General features: G+C 42.2%; 1 protein-coding gene across 4 annotated transcripts in view; it reads right to left on the reverse strand.

Annotated features, from left to right (window-relative positions):
• The window catches only part of LOC127005514 (gamma-aminobutyric acid type B receptor subunit 1-like), a 28,219-nt gene extending 4,683 nt beyond the window's left edge, over nucleotides 1–23,536 (reverse strand). Inside the window, exons 1-18 of one of the 4 annotated variants that reach the window (XM_050874432.1) lie at nucleotides 23,223–23,536; nucleotides 15,375–15,509; nucleotides 15,056–15,154; nucleotides 13,915–14,049; nucleotides 12,773–12,943; nucleotides 11,465–11,681; nucleotides 10,708–10,856; nucleotides 10,091–10,174; nucleotides 7,886–8,056; nucleotides 7,402–7,543; nucleotides 6,833–6,983; nucleotides 6,413–6,656; nucleotides 5,292–5,496; nucleotides 4,248–4,348; nucleotides 3,632–3,787; nucleotides 2,585–2,716; nucleotides 1,966–2,152; nucleotides 585–653 (exon numbers count right to left, since the gene is read on the reverse strand). In XM_050874432.1, the coding sequence (XP_050730389.1) occupies nucleotides 585–653; nucleotides 1,966–2,152; nucleotides 2,585–2,716; nucleotides 3,632–3,787; nucleotides 4,248–4,348; nucleotides 5,292–5,496; nucleotides 6,413–6,656; nucleotides 6,833–6,983; nucleotides 7,402–7,543; nucleotides 7,886–8,056; nucleotides 10,091–10,174; nucleotides 10,708–10,856; nucleotides 11,465–11,681; nucleotides 12,773–12,943; nucleotides 13,915–14,049; nucleotides 15,056–15,154; nucleotides 15,375–15,509; nucleotides 23,223–23,228 (2,554 nt within the window). In that variant the 5' untranslated portion in view covers nucleotides 23,229–23,536. Of the gene's footprint in view, nucleotides 1–584; nucleotides 654–1,965; nucleotides 2,153–2,584; nucleotides 2,717–3,631; nucleotides 3,788–4,247; nucleotides 4,349–5,291; nucleotides 5,497–6,412; nucleotides 6,657–6,832; nucleotides 6,984–7,401; nucleotides 7,544–7,885; nucleotides 8,057–10,090; nucleotides 10,175–10,707; nucleotides 10,857–11,464; nucleotides 11,682–12,772; nucleotides 12,944–13,914; nucleotides 14,050–15,055; nucleotides 15,155–15,374; nucleotides 15,510–16,189; nucleotides 16,309–23,222 lie in introns of those variants that run through there. The other 3 variants (XM_050874430.1, XM_050874433.1, XM_050874431.1) reach the window with 3 other exon arrangements.
• Nucleotides 23,537–24,049: the final 513 nt, after the last annotated feature.

Genomic DNA, 24,049 nt, shown 5'->3' on the forward strand with positions numbered 1-24,049 from the left:
GCCTGTATAGTCATAAAAAAAAGTACTATTGATCGCTTGGTTGTAAAGGTTTGAGAGGTACAGGAATCCCTCTATACTTCTCTTCAGCTTTGCATGATAGGGTTGTATGATGCTCCTAGACATGTATGGTACTTATTAAACTACAAGCTGTACATTTAAACCTTTTCATTTTACTTTGGTGTTGGCAGTGATGTGATTCCCTTAGTGTCTTTAAGATCTGTTGCATAAGTTAAAAAAATATAGAGCCTTTATTAAGTGGTGCTTTTAAACCATCATTTAGTGCTGGTATAACAACTTGTATCTCTGAAGCCTTTGCAAGATGCTTTTGTGGGACTGACGAAGCCTTTAAATAGTGTCAAATGGTCTGTGTGGTGTCACTATTGAAGCTTTAGGTGCTTGGTGGCTTCTGTGGGTTGTGTGAAGTGCTTGATTCTGTGGGTTATTTGAAGCTTTCATTAGTGTCATTTGGCCTGTGTGACGTGACTGTCAAAGCTTCTGATGCTGGGTGGCTTCTGCAGCAGCATTGCAGAAGCCTGTGTGAGGTGCCTGTGTGGTGGTGCTTTTCAAGACCCTGCAGTACTCACTCCTATAGTACAGCTCCACATTGGCTTTGAGCTGAGGCGATGTCTTCAAGTGGTGGTAATCTGTCGAGCCTAAAGAAAGCATGACCTTGTGTAGAGTGGTAATATTTTCTAGGATTCATATAGTCCTCTCTTGGGTTTGGGAAAAAATGTAGCTTTGTGTGTGTGTGTGTGTGTGTGTGTGTGTGTGTGTGTGTTGTCCATATGATTTATTAAGTTATCTCTGTATGTAGTGTTAATTTCAAATAGCCCTAACTTTATTGACTTTTAAATGCAAGTGTCTCTCATTTCACATAAAGGTTGTGTTGAGTAAAGTTAATTTCACTTCACATTGACACATTTTTTACTGTGTCATTGCAATTCATGGTAAGTCAAGGGATTCAGATCATGTTGATATAAGTGAAATTATTTACATTACAATCTTCTAAAAGTGCATAATTTTTACTTGTGAAAATGAGAGGTACCTTAATACTTATATGAGTGTATTTGAATATTATACGAGTGTGAGTAATACTGATTCTCAAGAAGTGTGTAAGAAGATATGTATGTCATTCATATGCTTACACTTTGTTAGGAGATGTTGGTGTAGAACATGACATGATTTCATTTTGTCTATATCACTCATGCTTATCCAGAAGGAAGGCAACACCACACACACATGAAGACTCTCTGGCACGTGTCTTCTGGCAACTCATAGCTAGAGGCTGTCGTGAGGCAGGTCTGGAGTCAAAGTTCATCCCCCTTGCATCTCTTTCTTTCCTCTCTACTGGTGGTGAGTCTCATCATCAAAGGAGTGCCCAAATGAGTTAAAGAGTTAACCAAACGTGAACATCTGTGGTGAATTCCAAAAATACTGATGTGAAATGGTATAGTTTATTATTAATATTCCACGTAGATTACTGCTCAGTCACCTGTGGCAATAGCATAGACCAACTCTCACCTGCAGTCACGGTGGAGAAATGTAAACGAAGAACAATATAAGTCAAGGCGTAATCAGGGAAATCATTCAGTGGAGTGGACTCGATGCACTGATATATATATAAATGGAGAATATCACCAAATGTCCTCATTATGGCAGGAAGAGCAACTGACATACTGTTTGCCATGGTCTGTGGTGCCCTGAAGTAGTGGCAGCTCACTCTTTGACAAGCTTAGCAGGGAGGTGAAAGAGATGTATCAGGGTAGGTGATCTGGGTAGCATATGTGAGGGAGGCATGACTTCAGCAGACACTGTGCCAGATAGACTATAGAGTGTGACGCTGCCTTTAGTTTAGTCCACCACTCAAAGCTACAGGCTATCACACTATCACTATCACTATGGAGACTACCACTAACACTATGCCTGCTACCGCCACTACCACTATGACTACCACTACTACCACACCTTGTCGTATTCGTGGCTGCTGCGACATCTGTTCATTCATGGCGATGTGGTTCTCTGCCTGCTGTTGCTGCTGCTGTTGTTGCTGTTGCTGTTGTTGCTGCTGCTGTTGCTGTTGTTGCTTTTCCCGGCTTCTAATGGCTGCACGCTCCTGTAGTTTGAGCTTCAGGAGGCGGATTTTCTCCTCTTTCTGCCATGGAAAAGAGGAGGAGACCCCAGTGAAAGAGAGAGACAGAGACAAAGAGAAAGACAGACGCAGAGAAACAGACAGAGAGAAAGGAAGGGAATGAATGGTGGTAATAGTGAAAGAGAAATAGATAGAGAGGGAAGGAGATAGTGGTGGTAGTAGTAAAGGAGAAACAGACACACAGAAAAATAGATAGAGAGAAAGAGGGAAAGGGAGGGAGGGAGGAGTCTTTGCAGCATGAAAAATTCCCTACAGAAGAATTGAAATGGCATGGCGGGATGAGAGAAAGAGAGAGAGGGAGGAGTCTTTGCAGCATGAAAAATTCCCTACAGAAGAATTCAAAAGGCATGGCAGGATGAGAGAGAGAGAGGAGAGTGTAAAATGAGAGCAAGGGAGAGAGTGCAAGAGCCAGAAAACACACGCACATACACACACCTCAGCAATCAGTCTCTGCATGTCCTCGTTCTCCCTCAGCAGCTTCTGGTAGCGTTCCTCCTCCTCCTTGCTGGGCGCCCCATCTCCAGTGTACTCCACGCGCTCCCCAGGGTGGTGCATCACCTCGAGGATCTGCAACAGGGATTGGAATAGTGATAATGCCAATACCAGTGACCGGATGAAGGGAAATGAAAGATATGTATGTAGTAGAGGAAGGAATCACAACTCACATAGCCTCGTCTACCTTTTTTCTATACTGACAACTTATTTATAGTCTGTTACTACCAAAATAATGATAACACAAGTAACAGTGACCACATCCAAGGAAATGAAAGAAATATTAGTAGAGGAAGGAATTACAAATCACATAGGCTCCTCTATCCTTTTTTTTTATATTAAGAGAACTTATTTATAGTCTGCAAAAACCAAAATAATGATAACACAAGTAACAGTGACCACATCCAAGGAAATGAAAAAATATGAGTAAAGAAAGGAAGTACTAATCACATAGCCTCCTCTATCCTTTTTTTATGTTAACCCGGTAGAGCGGGGATCATGTTTCTTAATGGTCCCTCCAAGCGAGAAAAATGAGAAAAATCACCCCTCACACAAACCATCTTATAATATATATCAAAGCATTTGTGATCAGATTATGTATCATCTATTTTTCATGGCACAAATTTGGCCCGTCGCTGCTACACAGTGAAGCCACAAATTTGGCCCATCGCTGCTACCGGGTTAACACAACTTTTTTTTTTTACAGCAAAGGAGACAGTTCAAGGGCAGAAAAAAAGGAAAGAATAATGAAAAAAAAGCCTGCTACTCACTGCTCCTAAAACATATCAAAAATTTGTGGCAACTGGAATATCAATAGCGATTACACATTTAGCAGGCATTACGGTGTTATGCTATGAAGTTTATAAATAAAATGAGTGTCTTTTGTGGTTGTTTCTGGAATATCAACAAGGCTAGCAAAGTAGACAATATTCCAACAAGTTACAATGGGCAAGATTTTTTTTCAGGTTATGAGGGTAAGCCACGACCCACCTTCGGAACAAAGACGAGGGCCATGGAGAGGAAGCAGCAGAAGATGATGGCGAAGGAGACGAAGGCGAAGGAGGCGTCCTGCTGGGTGGAGATGACGAGGGTGACGGGGGCCGTGATGAGGCACAGGACCACCACGTTGTAGATGCTCATGCCAACCTGATGATGATAGGCAGTGAAAGGGGAGGAAGTTTGTTTATGCAGAAATGGATTATGTTTTATTCTATTCATGATTTTTTGTTGTTAGCAGTATTTTCATTAATGTCACTCTTATATTTTTTCTTTCTCCTGTCAAACCTATCCCTTATAACCTTGTGCATCTATTTATCTGCAAGCTCCTATTATTTCCATCCTCCTACTTCTCTCGTTCCTTGTTTTTCCATGTTTCTCCTCATCTTTTTTCCAGCTCCTCTTTCTCTTCCAGCTCCTACTCTTATAGTTCATTAATCCTTTTTATTCTTCACCTAATTCTTCTCTTCCTTCGGCATTTTCTGTAACTCTGTAATTCTATCTGTCTTTCCTCTCGCATCTCATATTTCATCCTACTCCTCTTGCACCTTCTCCTACTCCTCTTCGTTCTTCCTCCTCCTCCTCCTCCTCCTCCAAAAGAATCACATACCAGCCTGGAGTCATTGATCTGCTTCAGCTTGATGCTTCTCGTCTCGTAGGCAAGGAAGAGGCCAAAGATGAGCAGCAGGCCCTTGTACCCATAGAGGAGACCTGTGGGTGTGAAGAAGGGCTTAGAGGTGGTGGGGGTGGCACTAGAAGCAGAAGCAGTGTAGTGAGTAGTAGTAGCAGTAGTAGTAGTAGTAGTAGTAGTAGTAGTAGTAGCTATAGTAGTCATAGTAGTAGTAGTAGCTATAGCTCATAGTTAAATTCCTGTATCTTTTAACCCGGTAGCAGCGACGGGCTTTACCATGTACTACCAGCGACGGGCCAAATTTTTGCCATGATATAAACCCCCAAAATAGATGATGTATAAACTGATCACAAATGCATTGATTTATATTATGAAATGGTTTGCGTGAGTGATGATTTTTTCTCATTTTTCTCACTTAGAGGGGCCTTTAAGAAACATGATCCCTGCAACTACCGGGTTAACTAGGTCAATATAATAGGGTACTTCCATATAAGTAAAAATATATATGATCTACGTGAATATGTTGAAGTATATACTAAAAGGTGTGCAAAGCAGGTAAATCTTATCAAACAAATACAACCTGGCACATATGAATAGATAAATATAAATAGATTATCATAACCAGGTGTACATTAGCAGGTGATCATAGGTAACAAGGTGAGCAAGAACAAGTGCAAACACGATCAACTCACAGTTCAAGACACGCTCACCCAAGACTCACCAAAGACAAATTCACCGAAGACAAACTCACCCAAGACATGCTCACCCAAGACTCACCCAAGACAAACTCACCCAAGACTCACCAAAGACAAACTCACCCAAGACTCACCAAAGACAAACTCACCCAAGACTCACCAAAGACAAACTCACCCAAGACATGCTCACCCAAGACTCACCAAAGACAAACTTACCCAAGACACGCTCATCCAAGACTCACCAAAGACAAACTTACCCAAGACACGCTCACCCAAGACTCACCGAAGACAAACTCACCCAAGACACACTCACTCAAGACACACTCACCCAGCCAGATAGTGTTGTGGCGGCTCTCACAGTGCTCCAGTTCTGGCTTGATCTTGATGTCCTCCACCGTGTTCTTAGGGACCTCCAGTGGGAACACCTCCAGGGTCCTCTGCAGGGGGTCCACGCCCTGCCACACCCCCAGCACCACAATGTCCACCACAACCATCACCCCCACCATCACGTACAGCTTCCATGGCTCCACGCGCTGCAAACAAGGGAATGTGTATGTATGCTTGCTCCCTCGCACACACACACACACACACACACACACACACACACACAAAAAAAAAAAAAAAAAAAAAAAAAAAAAATTGGTTCCCTGAGAGATGGATGTATGCCAAGTGAGAAAACAACACATCTGTAGCCTACATATGCAGTTACAGAAAAAAAAAAATATACATAAACCCATACAGCAGGGTTCAAAATATCATGCCATCAAATGGCATGAATTACAAGTATTGCAAACAACAAAAAATGCTTGCTCTCAATTTTGTTGGTTGCAGTTCAGTGCCCAATCTTGGCAAAGTAGTTTAATGTACAGTCATACCTCAGTTTATGAGCTTAATTCATTCCAAATTTTTGCTCGCAAACCAAAAAACTCATAAACCAAAATGAAAGCACACTGTAGTGCTGAAAACACAAAGATTGCACATTAGAGCAAAAATGTAAGCGGACACAAACGAACAGATGCTACTTCTGCGAGTGAACAATGCGGAGCGAGACCCCAATCCCATTGTTTTCCACTCTGAGCGCTCTCGTCTTGCGGTGAACAAAGGGAACCCACACTTGCATCTTCAACTTGTACAAAAAGGATGCTCGTACACCAAGTCACCGCTCGTAAACCAAGGTGTTTTAAGTGAATTTTTCTTGCTCGTAAATCAAAACACTCGTAGAGTAAGGCACTTGTAAACCGAGGTATTTCTGTATTTAATTGTATCATATTTTGCTTAAATAATCACTGCAATTAAATATTCTTTAGTTTGTTGTGGGTGTGGCTCTTTGTGATTAATTCTTCATTATTTTTGAGTGGCACTATGTTTATATGGCACATGCTATATTCTCACATTATTCAGGATCTTACCATACACATATAAACAGGTGCTAATTCACACTCCACTAACCACTTTATTCTCCATCTTAGTCTTGGTAGTGAGTCTGTGTACACGCCAGATCTTGGAGAACATGGCTCCGTAGGCGAGGGTAAAGCCCAAAGACAGACACCAAGCCCTCAGCCCACAGACCATCGGGAACTGCTGCTTGCCCACAAACTGCCCGTCAAGACCCAGCAGGAAGATGGAGCCCAGACACAGCATGATGCCCACCAGCGTGATGTTGTTGCAGGCCGGATGTGACAACTGGATGAGCCTAAAGGGGAAATGGGTAATGGTGGGTTAGTCTGCAGGGATAATGGGTGATGGTGGGTAAGCCTGAATGGGAAGTGAGTGATGGTTAGTCAGTCAAGTGGTTTGGGTGCTTACAGACCCACTGTGTGAGTGTGGAACTAGCCCTATGGGAATTACCTCCTCCTGACCATACTTTACCTCCTGTGCCTGTTGACAAAGGTGAAGACAAGGAGAAGCATCGCCCACAAGGCCCCCACAGCACTGATGGTGCACATGCTGATGAAGAGCCCCAGAGAGACCGTCCGCAGCTGGCGCCTTACAATGGTTCGGTCTGGAGGCACTTTACCCCCTGCAAAAGAGAACCATTAAATAAACCAGATGCCTCTAGGGTAAAGTGGTTAGCACATCTAGCTATGAATCTGCCCAGGCAGTCTTCTGCCCCAAATGGGGTTAGATACAACTCGAGTGAATCCCACCGCTGCCACCAGTCTAATGGGAGGTGCCCAACATCCAAAAACATATCATATGAGAAATTAATCTATTCCAGAGAGAGCGAACTATAGATTTCTGATAATGAGGATTAAATCCGCAACCAGCTACACTGGAAGCCACAGCACTTTACCATTCAATTGAATAGGTGCCCCACTGGCTAAGTTGATTTTGATGGCTTTGCGCATCGGGCGGGTCACTACACTTGTTTTATGTTCTCGTACAAATGAGATCTGAAAACTTGAAATCTTCCCCCAGCCCCTCTCTTCTTCTCTTACCTATCCACTGCTCCCTGTTGAACCACGTGAGGTTGTCTGTCTGCACGTCGAAGTAGCCCAGCTTATGGTAGCGGCCCTGGATCATCTGCTCCACTTGCGTCCACGCTATTCTGTCACCGTCGTTGCTGAAGGCCACTCGCCCCTGCAATCAACGCAAGCAGGTGTGTAAAGGACTCATGGCTACAATTCACACACCTGCATAATTACTTTTTTTTTAATATATCTAGGTGCTGCCTGTAGCGCCAGTAGGTTCTCTTGAGGGGCCTCTCGGATGGCCCCAGCCTGTTAGTGGCGCAGGCGAATTTTATTTATAGTGGCTGCCGTGATCTATATGACTTGCTTGTACCTTTTTCCATGCTCCTTATACTTTTTACTCATGCTTACTAGGTCGGCTCATGCATCATATTTGTTGGATACTAAAGTCTGTCCCTGTAATTAGCACATGCAGGTATCATAACACGTAAAAAAACTATAATTCACACACCGAGACCCCAAGAAACTGCGTGGCGTTCATGGCCTTGTACAACTCGTCCGCAATTTCCTTATTAGTGTATGTGAACTCCTCAATGGACCTGTTCACTGTTGCCAGAGTCTCCATGGTCTTGTTCAGCGCCAAGGCCACACTCCACACGGCGTCATAGGCGAGTGGGGCCTCCTGCGGGACGAAGAGGAGAGGGATGAGAGGAGGATAATTAATGAAAAGTGGGAAAAAATGGCTTATGGGGGGAGACTGACTGGGGAAAAATGTACTGAGAAGGGCAAAAAAGAAGTGGCAGGTGATCTCAAAGGGCAGAACGAAGAGAGGGAGAGGGATGAGGGGAGAATAATGTAATGGAAAATGGGGAAAATGGCTTACGGGGGCAGATTGAGTGGGGAAAAGTTATGAAAAGGGTAAAAAAGAAGTGGCAGGTGATCTCAAAGGGCAGAACGAAGAGAGAGAGAGGGATGAGCATTGAGGAGAATAATTTTAATGAAAAGTGGGGAAAAAATGGCTTACGGGGGGAGATTGAGTGGGGAAAAATGTTATGAAAAGGAGAAAAAAGAAGTGGCAGGTGATCTCAAAGGGCAGAACGAAGAGAGGGAGAGGGATGAGGGGAGAATAATGTAATGGAAAGTAGGGAAAAAATGGCTTATGGGGGGAGATTGAGTGGGGAAAAATGTTATGAAAAGGGGAAAAAAGAAGTGGCAGGTGATCTCAAAGGGCAGAACGAAGAGAGGGAGAGGGATGAGGGGAGACTAATGTAATGGAAAGTAGGGAAAAAATGGCTTATGGGGGGAGATTGAGTGGGGAAAAATGTAACGAAAAGAGGAAAAAATAAGTGGCAGGTGATCTTAAAGGGCAGAACGAAGAGAGAGAGAGGGATGAGGGGAGAAAGATGGGAGGGATTGAGAGGAGAATAATTTTAATGAAAAGTGGGGAAAATGGCTTACGGGGGGAGATTGAGTGGGGAAAAATGTAATGAAAAGGGGAAAAAAGAAGATGAGGGGAGAAAGATAAGAGGGACTGAGTGGGTAAAAATGTAATGAGTGGGAAAAAAATGGCTTATGGATGATTTCAAAGGGCAGAACGAAGAGAGGGATCGAGAGGGATGAGGGGAGAAAGATGGGAGGGATTGAGTGGGTAAAAATGTAATGAAAAGTGGGAAAAAATGAACGAAGAGAGGGATCGAGAGGGATGAGGGGATGAGAGGGATCGAGTGGGGGAAAAAGAAGTGGCTTATGGGTAATCTCAAAGGGCAGAATGGGGAAGTAAAAGGACATGTTAGTGAGAAGGGAGAAACTTGGGGTGCGCTTGGATAAAAAGAAAATTAATTGCATTGAAATATTTATTGTTGTAAAGTACACCAAAGGGGATGTGAGTGCTGAAAAGCGGGGAGAAATAAAATAAATGATCTCAAATAGTAAAGTAGAGGTGTAAAATGGGAAACACTGATCTAAAAGGGTGAAATAGTAGCTTTAGTACGTGGTCTGGGATGGTACATGAGTTTGAGTAATGGCGGTGACGAGGAGAGACCGCGTGGTAGAAGGAAGCTCGGGGTTATAGTAAGAAATTAGCGTTTGTAAGGCTCTTGGGTTGTGAGGGAGCTGAGGAGAGTTAAATTAGTGTATAAGGAAAAGCCATAATGATGTGGAGATTACGGGATGTTGTTAGATTGTGTGAAATAGGAAGTAGGGAAGGGAAGCTTATATTATGGGTGAATCAGTTAAGCACGAAAAAGGAAGTTGAAAAAGAAGGGAGTTGAGTGTATGAGGAAGAGCTGGAATTATGTAGAGGATGCGGGAAGTTGTTATATTGTAAGGGAAATGGAAAACAGTGAGGGGAAAGTCCAATGTTATGAATGAATCAGCTGATCTCTCTCTCTCTCTCTCTCTCTTTCTCTCTTAGACGTTATTGTACTATATAATTCATCTGAAACTACCTCTCTCTCTCTCTCTCTCTCTCTCTCTCTCTCTCTCTCTCTCTCTCTCTCTCTCTCTCTCTCTCTAAGCCGTTATTGCACTATATAATATCTATGTCCCCGTTAGTAATTCATCTGCAACTACCCCATTTTATATTTTTTACTGCAGATACTAACCAATAGCTAAAATAATATAAAGCAAAAAATATATAGCTTACACTGGTTTCCCTAGGTCTATACAGAATTGGGAGGAAAGGTGGAGGCATTAATTAAGGTATATATTTACTCACCTGGTAGCCTACAGGTGTGCTCTGGTTCTCGTAGCCCTCCTTGATGAGTGCTTCGTTTAGTCTAAGCCGAAAGTCACCTGCAGTCTGTGAAAAAAATATATATTGCTCTTCATTCAACTTTATTAGCCCCGCGCAGGCCAGCCTAACCAAGATGTTTACCTGCAACAGTAAACTATCAATCATTCAATCACCTGTCCTTTTTTTGTGTGTGTGTTTGTTTTCCACTCACCAATAAGATTTTTTTTCCTTTCCCAACCTCCACCAATAAGGGTAAAGTGGAAGGAGCAATGTGAGTGGAGTTTAGTTGTGGAGAGACATTTTCTTACTATGTTAATTAACACATACCGTATATTAGGAGAGGGGTGAGGGGCTTATATTCAAAACTAATGCGAATAGAGTATTAGAGTAGGCATATTATAGATGCTATTTTACGATGTCTGTTATAAATATATGGTGAAGGGGGATGAGGAGAGAGATAAGGAGGGAGAGCCATAAGTATTTTGAAGGTGATATAAACAGAAAATAAGTGATGAAAATAGCACAGGATGATCAGAAAAAGAGAAGTAGGGGAGGCACAAGTAAACAACCTCATGTATGGTCAAATGTCGCGTCCTTACCATGCCTGAAATCGTCTTCTCGTTGTCCTTGTTCCACATCAAAGCCTCAGTTGTCAGGTGTCCCTCCGCCGCCTGCCGCATCTCCTCCTTCGTGCAGTTCAAGTTTTCCTCCTGCAGGTGATTTTCGAACCAGTTGTCCTCGTACCACCCTGCGGAGAGAGAGAGAGAGAGAGAGAGAGAGAGAGATTAATAGTTTATTGTTGCAGGTGAACAACAAAGGAGAGAGAGAGAGAGAGAGAGAGAGAGAGAGAGAGAGAGAGAGAGAGAGAGAGAGAGAGAGAGAGAGTTATTACAAGTTCAAGAAAGGCTTTACTATTATTATTATTTTTTACACTTTTAAAGCTATGAAAGACTGATCGAAGACAATATTATTTTTAAAGTAGGTAAATGAGAGAGAGAGAGAGAGAGAGAGAGAGAGAGAGAGAGAGAGAGAGAGAGAGAGAGAGAGAGAGAGAGAGAGAGAGAGAGAGAGAGAGAGAGAGAGAGAGAGAGAGAGAATGAATGAATGAATGAATGAAAAAGGAAAGGAAGGGAAGAGAGAAAAAAAGAAAGAAGGAAACAAGCCACCTAACCTAACCTAACCCCAGAAGAGAGAGAGAGAGAGAGAGAGAGAGAGAGAGAGAGAGAGAGAGAGAGAGAGAGAGAGAGAGAGAGAGAGAATGAACAAAGGAAAGGAAGGGAAGAGAGAAAAAAATAAAAAAAAGTAAACAACCCACCTAACCTAACCTCACTCCACGACCTTCCGACACTCCCTTACCAATGAAGAACCACACGTAGCTCTTCCCGTATAGCGTATTCTTGTAGATCTCACACAGCACCCTCCTGGCGGCGTTGACGTAGAAGAGGCCGACGATGATGCGCGCGTCCTGCCTCTTCAGGTTCCGCACGGCGTCGGTGGGGTCGGTCAGGAAGCTCTGGCGGGTCACGATCTCAATGTTGGCGTCCTTGCAGCGGAGTTCGAGGTCCTCCACTGTCTGTAAGGGCGTGGAAGGGGGATGAAGGAGGGGTGTTAGGTGGTTGTGGTGGTGGTGTGGGTGTGAGTTTTTGGTAGTTTTGCTTCTCTTCTTTTGCATTTCGAAGGTTTCCAGGGGGGTGAAAGAGGGGTGTTGGTGGTTGTGGTTGTGGTGTGGGTGTGAGTTTTTGGTAGTTTTGTGTTTCTTTTTCTTCTACATTTTGAGGTTTTCCAGTGTCTGTAAGGGGGATGAAGGAGGGTGTTGGTGGTTGTGGTTGTGGTTGTGGTGTGGGTGTTAGTTTTTGGTAGTTTTTTGTTTCTTTTTCTTCTACATTTCGAGGTTTTCCAGTGTCTGTAAGGGGGATGAAGGAGGGTGTTACGTGGTGGTGGTTGTGGTGGTGTGGGTGTGATCTTCAGTATTGTGGTCGTTTTCTTTTTCTTTTCTTTTACATTTTGAAGGTTTTCCACTGCCTGTAAGGGGGATGAAGGAGGGTGGTGGTGGTGGTGGTGGTGTGGGTGTAATCTTTAGTATTGTCGTTTTCTTTTTTTTTTTTTTTACTGGTGGGGGGGGTATTATTTATAGTACTAATATTCACCCCTATCCCGTAATGATATGCCACGGAAAATACCTAAATGTTTTCTCTCAACCAACAGAAGCCAAACAAAATAAAGCATAACTCGAATGAACAACTAACTGAAGGGGGATGAAGGAGGGTGTAACGTGGTTGTGGCGGTGGTATTGAGGCGTGTATTATTCACAGTACTAATATTCACACCTATCCGGTAATGTTATGCCACGAAAAATACCTTAAATGTTTCCTCTCATCACCAGCGTTGCCAAATGGTCGTACTCTGAACATGGCATTTATCATTTTAAGGCTCGAAGACTACCGCAACCACACAAACCACGATAGAATATTAAAGTTAGCGTTAAAACTGTTATTTATTGATGCTTTTTGTGTTTTTTGGTATAGTTATCCGTCAGAAACTACGACAATTCAATGCGATGAGTACGATAATTTGGCAACTATTCACCAGCAGAAGCAAAACCAAAAGCTGACCCCGAATGAATAGCTAACCATCCCCCTCCTTTGTCATTTTTCAGGAGCTTACCGAAATGAAGACTTCCTCGGCCTGCTGCAGGATGGCCACGCGGGACCAGTTGTACTTCTGCATGATCCTGATACGTGTGGGGTTGTGCACTGTGGCCGAGGGATGCGTCCTGAAGAAGGTAGGGAACCGCTGCCTGTCTGAGAGGGCGGGGGAGCTTGACCCGTAGGAGAGCTGTCAGGAGGAGACGGGAGTGGTAGGTGAGACGTGAGGGGAAAGGAGAAGAGGGAAGATGTGACGGGAGAAGAGTGGGGGAAAGGAAAAGGGGGAGGTTAGAGGGAGAGGGAGGAATGGGAATAGATGAGACGTGAAAGGGAAAAAAAAAGGAGAGGTGTGATTAAGTGAAGGGAGAAGGAAATGGATGTAGAAGATGGAGAGAAGGTGTGACGGGAGAAGAGTGGGGGAAAGGAAAAGGGGAAGTATGACGAGGAGGGGAAAAAGGGGGAGGTAAGAGGGAGAGGGAGGAATGGGAATAGATGAGACGTGAAAGGGGAAAAAAAAGGAGAGGTGTGATTAAGTGAAGGGAGAAGGAAATGGATGGAGAAAATGTGAAGTATGACGAGGAGGAAAAGGGAAAGAGGGAGGCGAGATGAAGTGGATAAAGAAAGGGGAAAGTAGAGTTAATTAAGGGAAAAGGATATAAATAAGAGGGGAGGACAAGTGAAGAAAGGGAGGGGCAGATAGATAGATAGATAAATAGATTAATTGATTGATTGCTAATTTCTTTTTTATAAGCCACATAATACGTAAAATCCTCAATAAAACTGCAGTGGAACATCATAATAGTCAATACTACAAGAAACAAAAATTCGGTTATTATCTACGCAATACTAATTAAAAAAAAGCTTAAATTATAGACAAAGTAAAATAGATAAAAAAAACAAAAGGCAAAAATTAATCACGAAACACACACACACACACACACACACACACCCACACACCCACACCCACCCACACTCTCTCTCTCTCTCTCTCTCTCTCTCTTTCGGCCACCTCTTTTGATTTTTTTTTTTTTAGGAGAAGCGAGTAGCGGGCTTTTTTTTTATTATTGTTTCCTTTTTTGTGTGCCCTTTGTTGTAACACACACACACACACACACACACACACACACATACACACACACACACAGATGCACAGGCACTCACCACCACCAGGTTCCACATTTTGGCCGCCTCCCCGATGGTAGTGCACACGGTGGAGCAGCCCCCCAGCAGCATGAGCTTGATGGGCTGGTTGTAGAGCAGGTCATACATCACCGCGGCACCCAGCCCTGGCTCGCACTGGGGGAGACCAAAGAAAGAGCGGCTAAAACAACGTAGACATAGGGCCGCTTTCACAGTCACTTTGTTTTGATCGTTACCAATGGCTGCGATCGCCGCTATTGTGTTTCCACGTAGAACTGGCGGTTGCGGGGTTAGCCTAGCCCTGCACCTTGCCACACACTCTCAACACCTCTCGCTTCCTCTGCAGCCGCCACTACCCCATAGGCCAGTTTCACGTGGAAAATTATAGCGTCGATCGCCGCCATTGGTAACGATCAAAACAAACAAAATGACTGTGAAAGCGGCCCATAATGATGATATGAGATCGTGTCCGGTGTCAAAGAAATGGAGGTCTGAATGATTTGTTTACACTTCAGTTTGGTGCCATCTTTTTCTTGATCGAGACGTGCCGCCGATCATAAACAATTTGGTTTTTCCCACATTCGTAAAGCCATTAAGCATTTTGATACATTTGATTAGTCTCTCTCGAAGACGACGATTCTTATGGGAGAGCAAAAGTCATAGGGTTTGTTGCACAAGGAGGAGATCTTTGTTGCCCTACATCGAACACTAAACTTAGCAATGTCCTTCGCAATGACGAGACCAAATCTGCATTTCATATTCCAAATGAGGTGTGACTAAACTATATTGTAGTAGTGGTATCACATCTTATTTCTTGAATGAGAAGATTTAATTAATAAAAAAGGTTGAGTGCAGGAGAAAAAATGGAAAAGGTACTAACAGGAAATGATAATTAATGGATACACAAATAGACAACAAGCCCTTACTCTTTAACGTGTCGGCGCCTCAGTTCTCCTGTTTGGAAAGCCTCTCGTAGAATTAGTGGGGTTTTCATGGACTGTTTTATGATCCTAGTGATAATTTTACACAACTTCAGTATATTGAACGGGAAATTCGCCCATGAAAACCGCATAATCTTCTCTGTGGGCTTGGGAAATAGTCGTAATGGGAGCCCAAGATGTTTAAGAAAGTGAACCCAAGCCGCATGAGAGTTCTCACTTACCAGGGAGTCGTTCCAGGCGAGGTTGAGCGTGTAGCCGGGCAGGAGGTCAGGCTTGGCGTTGACGTCCTCCATAGCGAGCATGGCGGCGGGCTGGCAGGCCTGGAGAAGGAGGAGGAGGTGTTAGGTTATCTTGTCTATTATTCTATGGTGGGGTTACACTCTCTCTCTCTCTCTCTCTCTCTCTCTTAGCCTTATGGGTGCCTACACATGAATAAACCATTTATTATTATTATTATTATTATTATTATTTTACACACACACACACACACACACACACACACACACACACACACACACACACCCCTGCCCTCTGCCTTACCTGTCCGCCCTGCCAGCCATCGGAGCCGCCAATGGGAAAGATGCCGCCAATGTTCAACAGCCTCTCCTTCACCGGCGTCGCGCTCCCCGCCGCCCACGCCACCACCCACGCCAGCACCCACGCCCACGACCACACCTGCAATGGGGGAAGGTCAGGTGTGGGTGGGCAGGTGTGTGGAGAGGTGAGAGAGGTGATGGGGAGAGGGTAGTGGTAGTGGTAGTGGTAGTAGTAGTAGTAGTAGTAGTAGTAGTAGTAGTAGTAGTAGTAGTAAGAGGAGGAGGACGAGGAAAAGTATCAGCAGTAGTAGTGGTCAGGGGTTGTATAAGAATGACGTGACTCACAAGGGGGAGGGACGGGGTATGGTGCATTATTGTGCGCCAGGGGGGTGGGGGGGGGATGGGTGGAGGCACACGTAAGGCAACATACTCAGATTGTGTGTCTTGTGTCTATAAAGAAATGTGAAAATCAAGTATGTAAATGGCAAGCGAACATTTCCATTTTAAATCTGTCTGAGATTCTTTAACACCCTAACATAAACTTATCAAGAAAAATACCTTAAGATAATAATAATTTGCTGGTATATCAGGCTAGACTTATAATAATATGGTAAAAAAATGGAAGTCTATCAAGGGGGGAGGTTACCAGCTGGCGTTATAATGCTTTTCTAGGGGGTATCTGGACTTGTCATAGAAGCAGTAGTAGTAGTAGTAGTAGTAGTAGTAGTAGTAGTAGTAGTAGTAGTAGTAATAGTAGTAGTAGTAGTAGTAGGAGGAGGAGGAGGAGGTGTGATTGGTTTTCTTATGTCCTAGGGTGACCTGCAGGCTGGAGGGAGTCACAGGGGAACAGATGGGGTGTAGGCTCTTGTAAAGCTGATGAGGGGCACGAGCCATTCCCCTCTTACGGTGCCCGAGGCGGTTCGCGGCTAACTGGCTGCCGGGCACTGACTCAACGCGGCTTACTCAAGGACTCGCTCTAGAATCTTGGGGCGTATCCTTCAGCGCGGAGTGCCAGCTAGTGACTTTTGTACGTGATAGATAATGATAATCTTACTGTTGTTGCAGGTGGAAGAGGAGGAGTTGTGGTGTTGTGTGTGTGTGTGTGTGTGTGTGTGTGTGTGTGTGTGTGTGTGTGTGTGTATTTAAATTGCTGGATGACACACTACTTACATTAATTATAAAAAAAGCACAGTAATATATCATCATCATCATCATCGTCGTCGTCATGAACTAATTCACCTTTTCTACCTCATAACAGAAAAAGAAAACAGGATTAATTTTCACAAACTCGGCAAAAAAGAAAAACTAGATAATATCGTCTTATCACCCTCTCTAGATTTTTATTTAACTTTTATTATTACGTATTATTATTATTATTATTATTATTATTATTATTATTATTATTATTATTATTATTATTATTATTATTATTATTATTTTCTTCTTTTCTATTCTTATATTTTATTTGTTATCATTAGTTTTTATTTGAATTATTAGGGGCTAATTTGTTTATATATTTTAGTGTTTTGATTTTTTTATGTACGTTCATATCATCATTTTTATTTATTTATGCTTGCCATTCATCCTTTTAACAGCTTCGGGTAACATTTTCCCGTTAAACCATATCGTAGAACCAAGGGCTTTAAAAAAAAAGTATTTGCTTGCTTAGTTTCAAAGGGTATGTTTCCAGTCTTACTTTCATTGCTTGCGAACTACTACAAACACTTATGTAGAGACTGGCACCGCTCAGTGACAATCCCTCATATCAGTTGTATCCAAAGGCAGAAAAATAAATTAATAGCGTTCCCCTGAGTATTTATTTTTCACGTTCAAAGTACAGGGCACCTCTCCTCCCGAAATTGACCTCTCTTTCGGCCACCTCTTTTGATTCTGTTTATGGGAGCAGCGGGTAGCGGGCTTTTTTTTTATTGTTTCCTTTTTTTTTGAGCCCTTGAGCTGTCTCCTTTGTTGTAAAAAAAAAAAAAAAAAAATTGCTTCAAACTACCACCTTTCATAAAACTACCCCCCCATGGAAATGCCCACAACCCCTACGAAAGTCTTGTCAGATGAGTGTGTGCTAGGGGGCCGCAATGTTTAAGAGTATATATATTTAGTCGTATTATAAGACATTTCGCCGCCCAAGAACACATATTTGACAAGGCTTTCGTAGGAGTTGTGGGCATATCCAAAGGTAGTTTTATGGCCCTGGTGGTAGTGTGACCCTTCCTCTGTACCATGAACCTAAAGAAACACTCATTAGAACCCGACTGACCCCTTCTTTGACCTTTAGAAATAGCTGATGTGACAAGCGAATGTGTCTTGTAATACCGACCTAGGGCCATATTCTTAAACGTTTCAGGGCTCATCCACCCACATTTGATCAGGCTTTCGTAGGAGTTGTAGGTATTTCCATGGGTATAGATTTATGACCCTGGTGGTAATATGACAAAGCTCCTGTACCATGAACGTGAAAAAAACTCATGGGAACCTTTCTGATAACCTTTGTGGCATTTATAAATATTTTTTGTTTGAGGAGGCAGCGTCTGAGCATACCACCCTTTCACTCACACATTTGATAAGGCTTTCGTAGGAGTTGTAGGTATTTCCATGGGTATAGATTTATGACCCTGGTGGTAATAATGAACGTGAAAAAAAACTCATGGGAACCTTTCTGATAACCTTTGTGGCATTTATAAGTATTTGTTGTGTGAGGAGGGAGCGTCTGAAAATACCGCCCTTAAATAGTTTTTGAGATACAGAGGTTAAAAGAGACCCCACATTGGGCTGCCCGACTGCGCCTGAGGGGAGAGTCGCATCCACACCGCGCGCAAGGAAAGGGTTAATTAAGGTTGGTATTGTCAGATGCTCCCACCCTCCACACCAACTATTTCCAAAGGCCAAAAAGGAGGTTAATCGAGTTCTAATGAGTGTTCTTTTAGGTTCACGGTACAGAAGAAGGCTCAGACTACCACCACGGTCATAAAAGTACCTCTGGAAATGCCCTAAACTCCCACGAAATACTAGTAAATTACGTGTTTTGGGGCGCAGAAATGTTTAAAAATATGGCCCTTAGACCAACCCCTTATGTATCAACTCCTTTATCTCGTTCATCTCTCCTTGTTTACATCTTTTGCTTCCATTCGAGCTTTCCTTCTTTCCTTCCGTTCTTATTTCTTTTCATTTAAATAGATGCACGACGGACTAAACAACACAAGGAGTACAGACACGAAGCAACGACTCGGAACAGTGTCACACGGATAGGTCAAGTAGCTCCTCCATAATTCAAGTCTTATGGATGGTCTTGGATTCCCTTGAAAGTTACACAACCGGTTTCAATACACGGATTCTTCTTTGTTGCATTTAAAAAGGAGGAGTGTAGTGGTAAGGGTATCGAATTGTCTTGAATATCGCACAAGCATTTTCAGTTTTTTCTTTATAGCATACAAAATGAAAAAGATGAAGTTAAAAAGAAAAAAAAGATTGCTGCGTTTTAAAAGGAAGAGTGTAGTTGTTAGGGTATCGAATTGTCTTAAATATTGCGCAATCACTTTCATTTTTTTTTCTTTATCGCATACAAAATGAAAAAAGACGAAGTTAAAAAGGAAAATAAATGATGGTTGCGTTTAAAAAGGAAGAGAGTATTCGTAAAGGTATTGAATTGTCTTGAATATTGCTCAAGCACTATTTGTTATTTCTTCTTTATCGTATACAAAATGAAAAACAGATGAAGTTAAAAAGAAAAAAAAAAAGATTGCTGCGTTTAAAAAGGAAGAGCGTACTCGTAAAGGTTTCGAATTGTCTTGAATATTGCTCAAGCACTTTGTTTTTTTTCTTAATCGCATAGAAAATGAAAAAGATTGTTAAAAAAGATAAAAAAAATTGTTGCGTTTATAAAGGAAGAGTACTCGTGAAGGTACCGCATTGTCTGGAATATTGCTCAAGCACTTTGTTTTTTTCTTAATCGCATAGAAAATGAAAAAGATTGTTAAAAAAGATAAAAAAAAAATTGTTGCGTTTATAAAGGAAGAGTACTCGTGAAGGTACCGCATTGTCTTGAATATTGCTCAAGCACTTTCATTTTTTTTTTGTTAAGCGCATAGAAAATGAAAAAGATGAAGTTAAAAAGAAAACAAAAGATTGCTGCGTTTATAAAGGAAGAGAGTATTCGTAAAGGTATCGAATTGTCTTGAATATTGCTCAAGCACTTTGTTATTTTTTTTCTAATCGCATACAGAATGAAAAAGATTGTTAAAAAAGATAAAAAAAAAGATTGCTGCGTTTATAAAGGAAGAGAGTATTCGTAAAGGTATCGAATTGTCTTGAATATTGCTCAAGCACTTTGTTATTTTTTTTCTAATCGCATACAGAATGAAAAAGATTGTTAAAAAAGATAAAAAAAAAAGATTGCTGCGTTTAAAAAGGAAGAGAATACTCGTAAAGGTATCGAATTGTCTTGAATATTGCTCAAGCACTTTAATTTTTTCTTCTTTATCGAATACAAAATGAAAAATATGAAGTTAATAAGAAAAAAAAACAAAAGATTGCTGCGTTTAAAAAGGAAGAGTACTCGTAAAGGTATCGAATTGTCTTGAATAATGTTCGAGCACTTTGTTATTTTTTTTCTTAATCGCATAGAAAATGAAAAAGATTGTTAAAAACAGTGAACCCTACACTATGGACCGGAAACTTGCCCCAGCCCTGTCATTAAGCCGCGAATTTTAGAAAATCAATCGTTTTGGTGCGAATCGCCATAACTCCCTTATTTCTGGGGCTACATAAATGTTTTTAGTATCAATCGACGGCAAAATGAAAGGGCTATATTTTTTTTTAATAAGCGACCGTGCTCAAAAACCGACTCGAAAGGGCAAAAAAACGACTCTGAAAAAACCCTATTTTTGAGTTCCCAACCTTGAAACCCACTCATTTTTTGATAATTTAAAAAAAACTTATTTAACAAATACTTTAGCGCTATCAATGTGCTTTCCAATATGATGCATAACATTTCCCTAATCCCAGTAGTTTTGTCGCTAGAGCTTGAAACGTAAACCCTTTTGAGAGCGATTTTGACGAACTCCAGACACTTTGCCGTTATTGTCTAGTGTGGCCTTGCTATTGCCTCTAGAAGACTTCAAGCCAACCTTTTTTTTCCGTTTTTCTAGCTTTAAATAGTTTTACTAATACGCGCCTTCTTTCTTTGGGTCGTATTTTAAAACACTTGTCGCCCAAGGTCACGTATTTGGCAAGGCTTTCGTAGGAGTTGTGGGCATTTCCAGGGGTAGTTTCATGACCCTGGTGGTAATGTCTGACCCTTCCTCTGTATCGTGAACCTAAAGAAACACTCATTAGAACCCGATTGACCCCGTCTTTGGCCTTTAGAAATAGTTGATATGAGAAGTGAATGTGTCTTATAAAGTTTGAAGAGGGAGAGGAGGGAAAGCAAGCATCGAAGAAAGAACGAGGAAAGGAGGGATGGTAAAAGCTGAAAGTGGTTGAGTCAGGACCGAAGGGGCAAGTGAATGAATGTAGGGAGGGGATGTTTGCGGGGGAAAATGTCCAGAGGGGAATATGCCTAGGGGGAATGTATCCAGGGGGGAACGTGTCCAGGGGGTAATGTCTCAGGGGGAAATTGTCTAGGGGAATATGCCCAGGGAATGTATCCAGGGGTAACATGTCCAGGGGGCATGTGTCCAGGGAATGTCTCAGGGGGGAAATTGTCTAGGGGGGAATATGCCCAGGGGGAATGTATCCAGGGGGGAACGTGTCCAGGGTGGAATGTGTCCAGGGTGGAATGTGTCCAGGGGGGAATATGCCCAGGGGGAATGTATCCAGGGGGGAACGTGTCCAGGGGGGAATGTGTCCAGGGGGTAAAGTGTCCAGGAGGAATGTGTCCAGGGGAACGTGTCCAGGAGGAATGTGTCAGGGGAATATGCCCAGGGGGAATGTATCCAGGGGGGAACGTGTCCAGGGGGGAATGTGTCCAGGGGGGAACGTGTCCAGGAGGGAATGTGTCCAGGGGGGAACGTGTCCAGGAGGGAATGTATCCAGGGGGGAACGTGTCCAGGGGGGAATGTGTCCAGGGGGGAATGTCTCAGGGGGGGAAATTGTCCAGGGGGGGAATCTGGCCGGCGCCCGTCTTATAATACCGACCTTTGTGTAAAAAAAAAAAAAAATGAAGAGTAAAAGACGAAAGCTCACGGTCTGTACTTTAAGGCAGAAACAGCTTTCTTTTTTTTCCTCTTCCTTTAGCTGTAGATTTTTTCACTCGTACAAGCTCTTTCTTTGTCTCGTAAAAAAAGAGAAAAATAAAACTAAAATTAGAAAAAAAGTGAAAGGCGAAACCTCTGGGGATCATTAAGACTTACGTAGAACCAACTCTTTTTTATGTTATTTTAGTCTTTGGTTATTTCACTAAGACACGCCTTGATTTATCTTCCGTAAACTATATATTAAAAAATAAAGCAATATAAAGTCACATACTGTCACGCTCTTCTCCCCTCTAAATACCTGTAATCATCTCCACATTTATTACGAGGGGCAGGTGGAACAGTACCCATCATATAATATAGTCTCCCTTTAGTAACGTTCAACCTCACATAATAAAGAGAGACCGACCTTTACAATCACATACTTTCACTTTCTTCTCACCTCTAAATACCTGTAATCATCTCCACATTTATTACGAGGGGCAAGTGGAACAGTACCCATCATATAACATAGTCTCCCTTCAGTAATGCTCAACCTCACGTAATAAAGAGAGACCGACCTTCACAATCACATACTTTCACCCTCTTCTCACCTCTAAATACCTGTAATCATCTATTTATTACGAGGGGCAGGTGGAACAGTACCCATCGTATAACATAGTCTCCCTTTAGTAATGCTCAACCTCACATAATAAAGAGGAACCCACCATCACCGTCACATACTTTCACCGTCTTCTCCCCTCTAAATACCTGTAATCATCTATTTATTACGAGGGGCAGGTGGAACAGTACCCATCATATAACATAGTCTCCCTTCAGTAATGCTCAGCCTCACATAATAAAGAGAGACCGACCTTTACAATCGCATAGTTTCACCTTCTAACCTCTAAATACCTGTAATCATCTATTTATTACGAGGGTCAAGAGGAACAGTACCCATCATATAACATAGTCTCCCTTTAGTAATGCTCAGCCTCACATAATAAAGAGAGACCGACCTTTACAATCGCATAGTTTCACCTTCTTCTAACCTCTAAATACCTGTAATCATCTCTATATTTATTACCATGGGCAGGTGGAACAATACCCATCATATAACATAGTCTCCCTTTAGTAATGTTCAACCTCACATAATAAAGCGACCGACCTTCACAATCACACACTTTCACCTTCTTCTCACCTCTAAATACCTGTAATCATCTATATTACGAGGGACAGGTGGAACAGTACCCATTATATAACATAGTCTTCCTTCAGTAACGCTCAACCTCACACATTAAAGAGGGAACCCACCTTCACTGCTACATACTTTCACCTCTTTATCACCTGTCCAAACACCTGTAATCACCTTTATGCTAATTACTAAGGTGGGCAGGTGCAGATATATACCCATCACTAATCTTTTACTAATGTCCCACGGCAAGGAATGAAATGGGACACCCCTTCACTATCACAAACTTTCGCCTTCTTATCACCTGTCCAAACACCTGTGCACACTCACCTTCATGTTAATTGGGGTGGGCAGGTGCAAATATACCCATCACTAATCTTTCACTAATGTCCCACGGCAAGGAGTGAAATGGGACACACCTTCACTATCACAAACTTCCACATTCTTATCACCTGTCCAAACACCTGTGCACACTCACCTTCATGTTAATTAGGGTGGGCAGGTGAACCAGGTGAGCCTCATGGCGGAGGGAAGAGCCGGGAGGGAAGGAGGGAAAGCAACACTACCTCCTTCTCCTCCTCCTCCTCCTTCTCCTCCACCTTCTTCACTACCGCCTCCTCCCGTTCTTCCTCCGTTGGTGTGTGTGCTGGTGTGTGTTGGTGTGGTGGTGTTGGTGGTGTGCTGGGTGTGTTGGTGTTGTTGTTTTTGTTTTTCCGTGAGTGTTGCGTGCCCGTGGTGGAAGCGGAGGAGTGGAGGAAAAGGGGAGGAGGGAAGGAGGGAAAGGCTATTGATTGAAGGGATAGAGTCTGCGTGGTTTTGTGCTCCCTCTCTCTCTCTCTCTCTCTCTCTCTCTCTCTCTCTCTCTCTCTCTCTCTCTCTCTCTCTCGTATTTTTCGTTCCCTCCCTCCCTTTATTGTTTTCTTTTTTTTCTTTCTTTCCTTTTCATTGTGCCTTCATTTTTTTCGTTTTTTTTTTAATTATTTCTTTCTTTTTAATTTAAATTTTTATTTGTTTTTCATTCATTCGTTCTTTACTTCTTTCTCCTTCTTTCTTTCTTTCTTTCTTTCTTTCTTATTTTTCTTTTTTTCTTTCTTTTTTTTTCCTTTTCAGAATTTCTCTTCCCCAGATTACATTTTTTTCTTTGTTTCTTTGGCCTTCATATTATTATTATTATTATTATTATTATTATTATTATTATTATTATTATTATTATTATTATTATTATTATTATTATTATTATTATTATTATTATTATTATTATTATTATTATTATTATTATCATCATTATTGTCATTAGTATCATTA

The sequence above is a fragment of the Eriocheir sinensis genome, chromosome 30, assembly GCF_024679095.1.
Source record: "Eriocheir sinensis breed Jianghai 21 chromosome 30, ASM2467909v1, whole genome shotgun sequence".
In the NCBI taxonomy this organism is placed as follows: Eukaryota; Metazoa; Arthropoda; class Malacostraca; order Decapoda; family Varunidae; genus Eriocheir; species Eriocheir sinensis.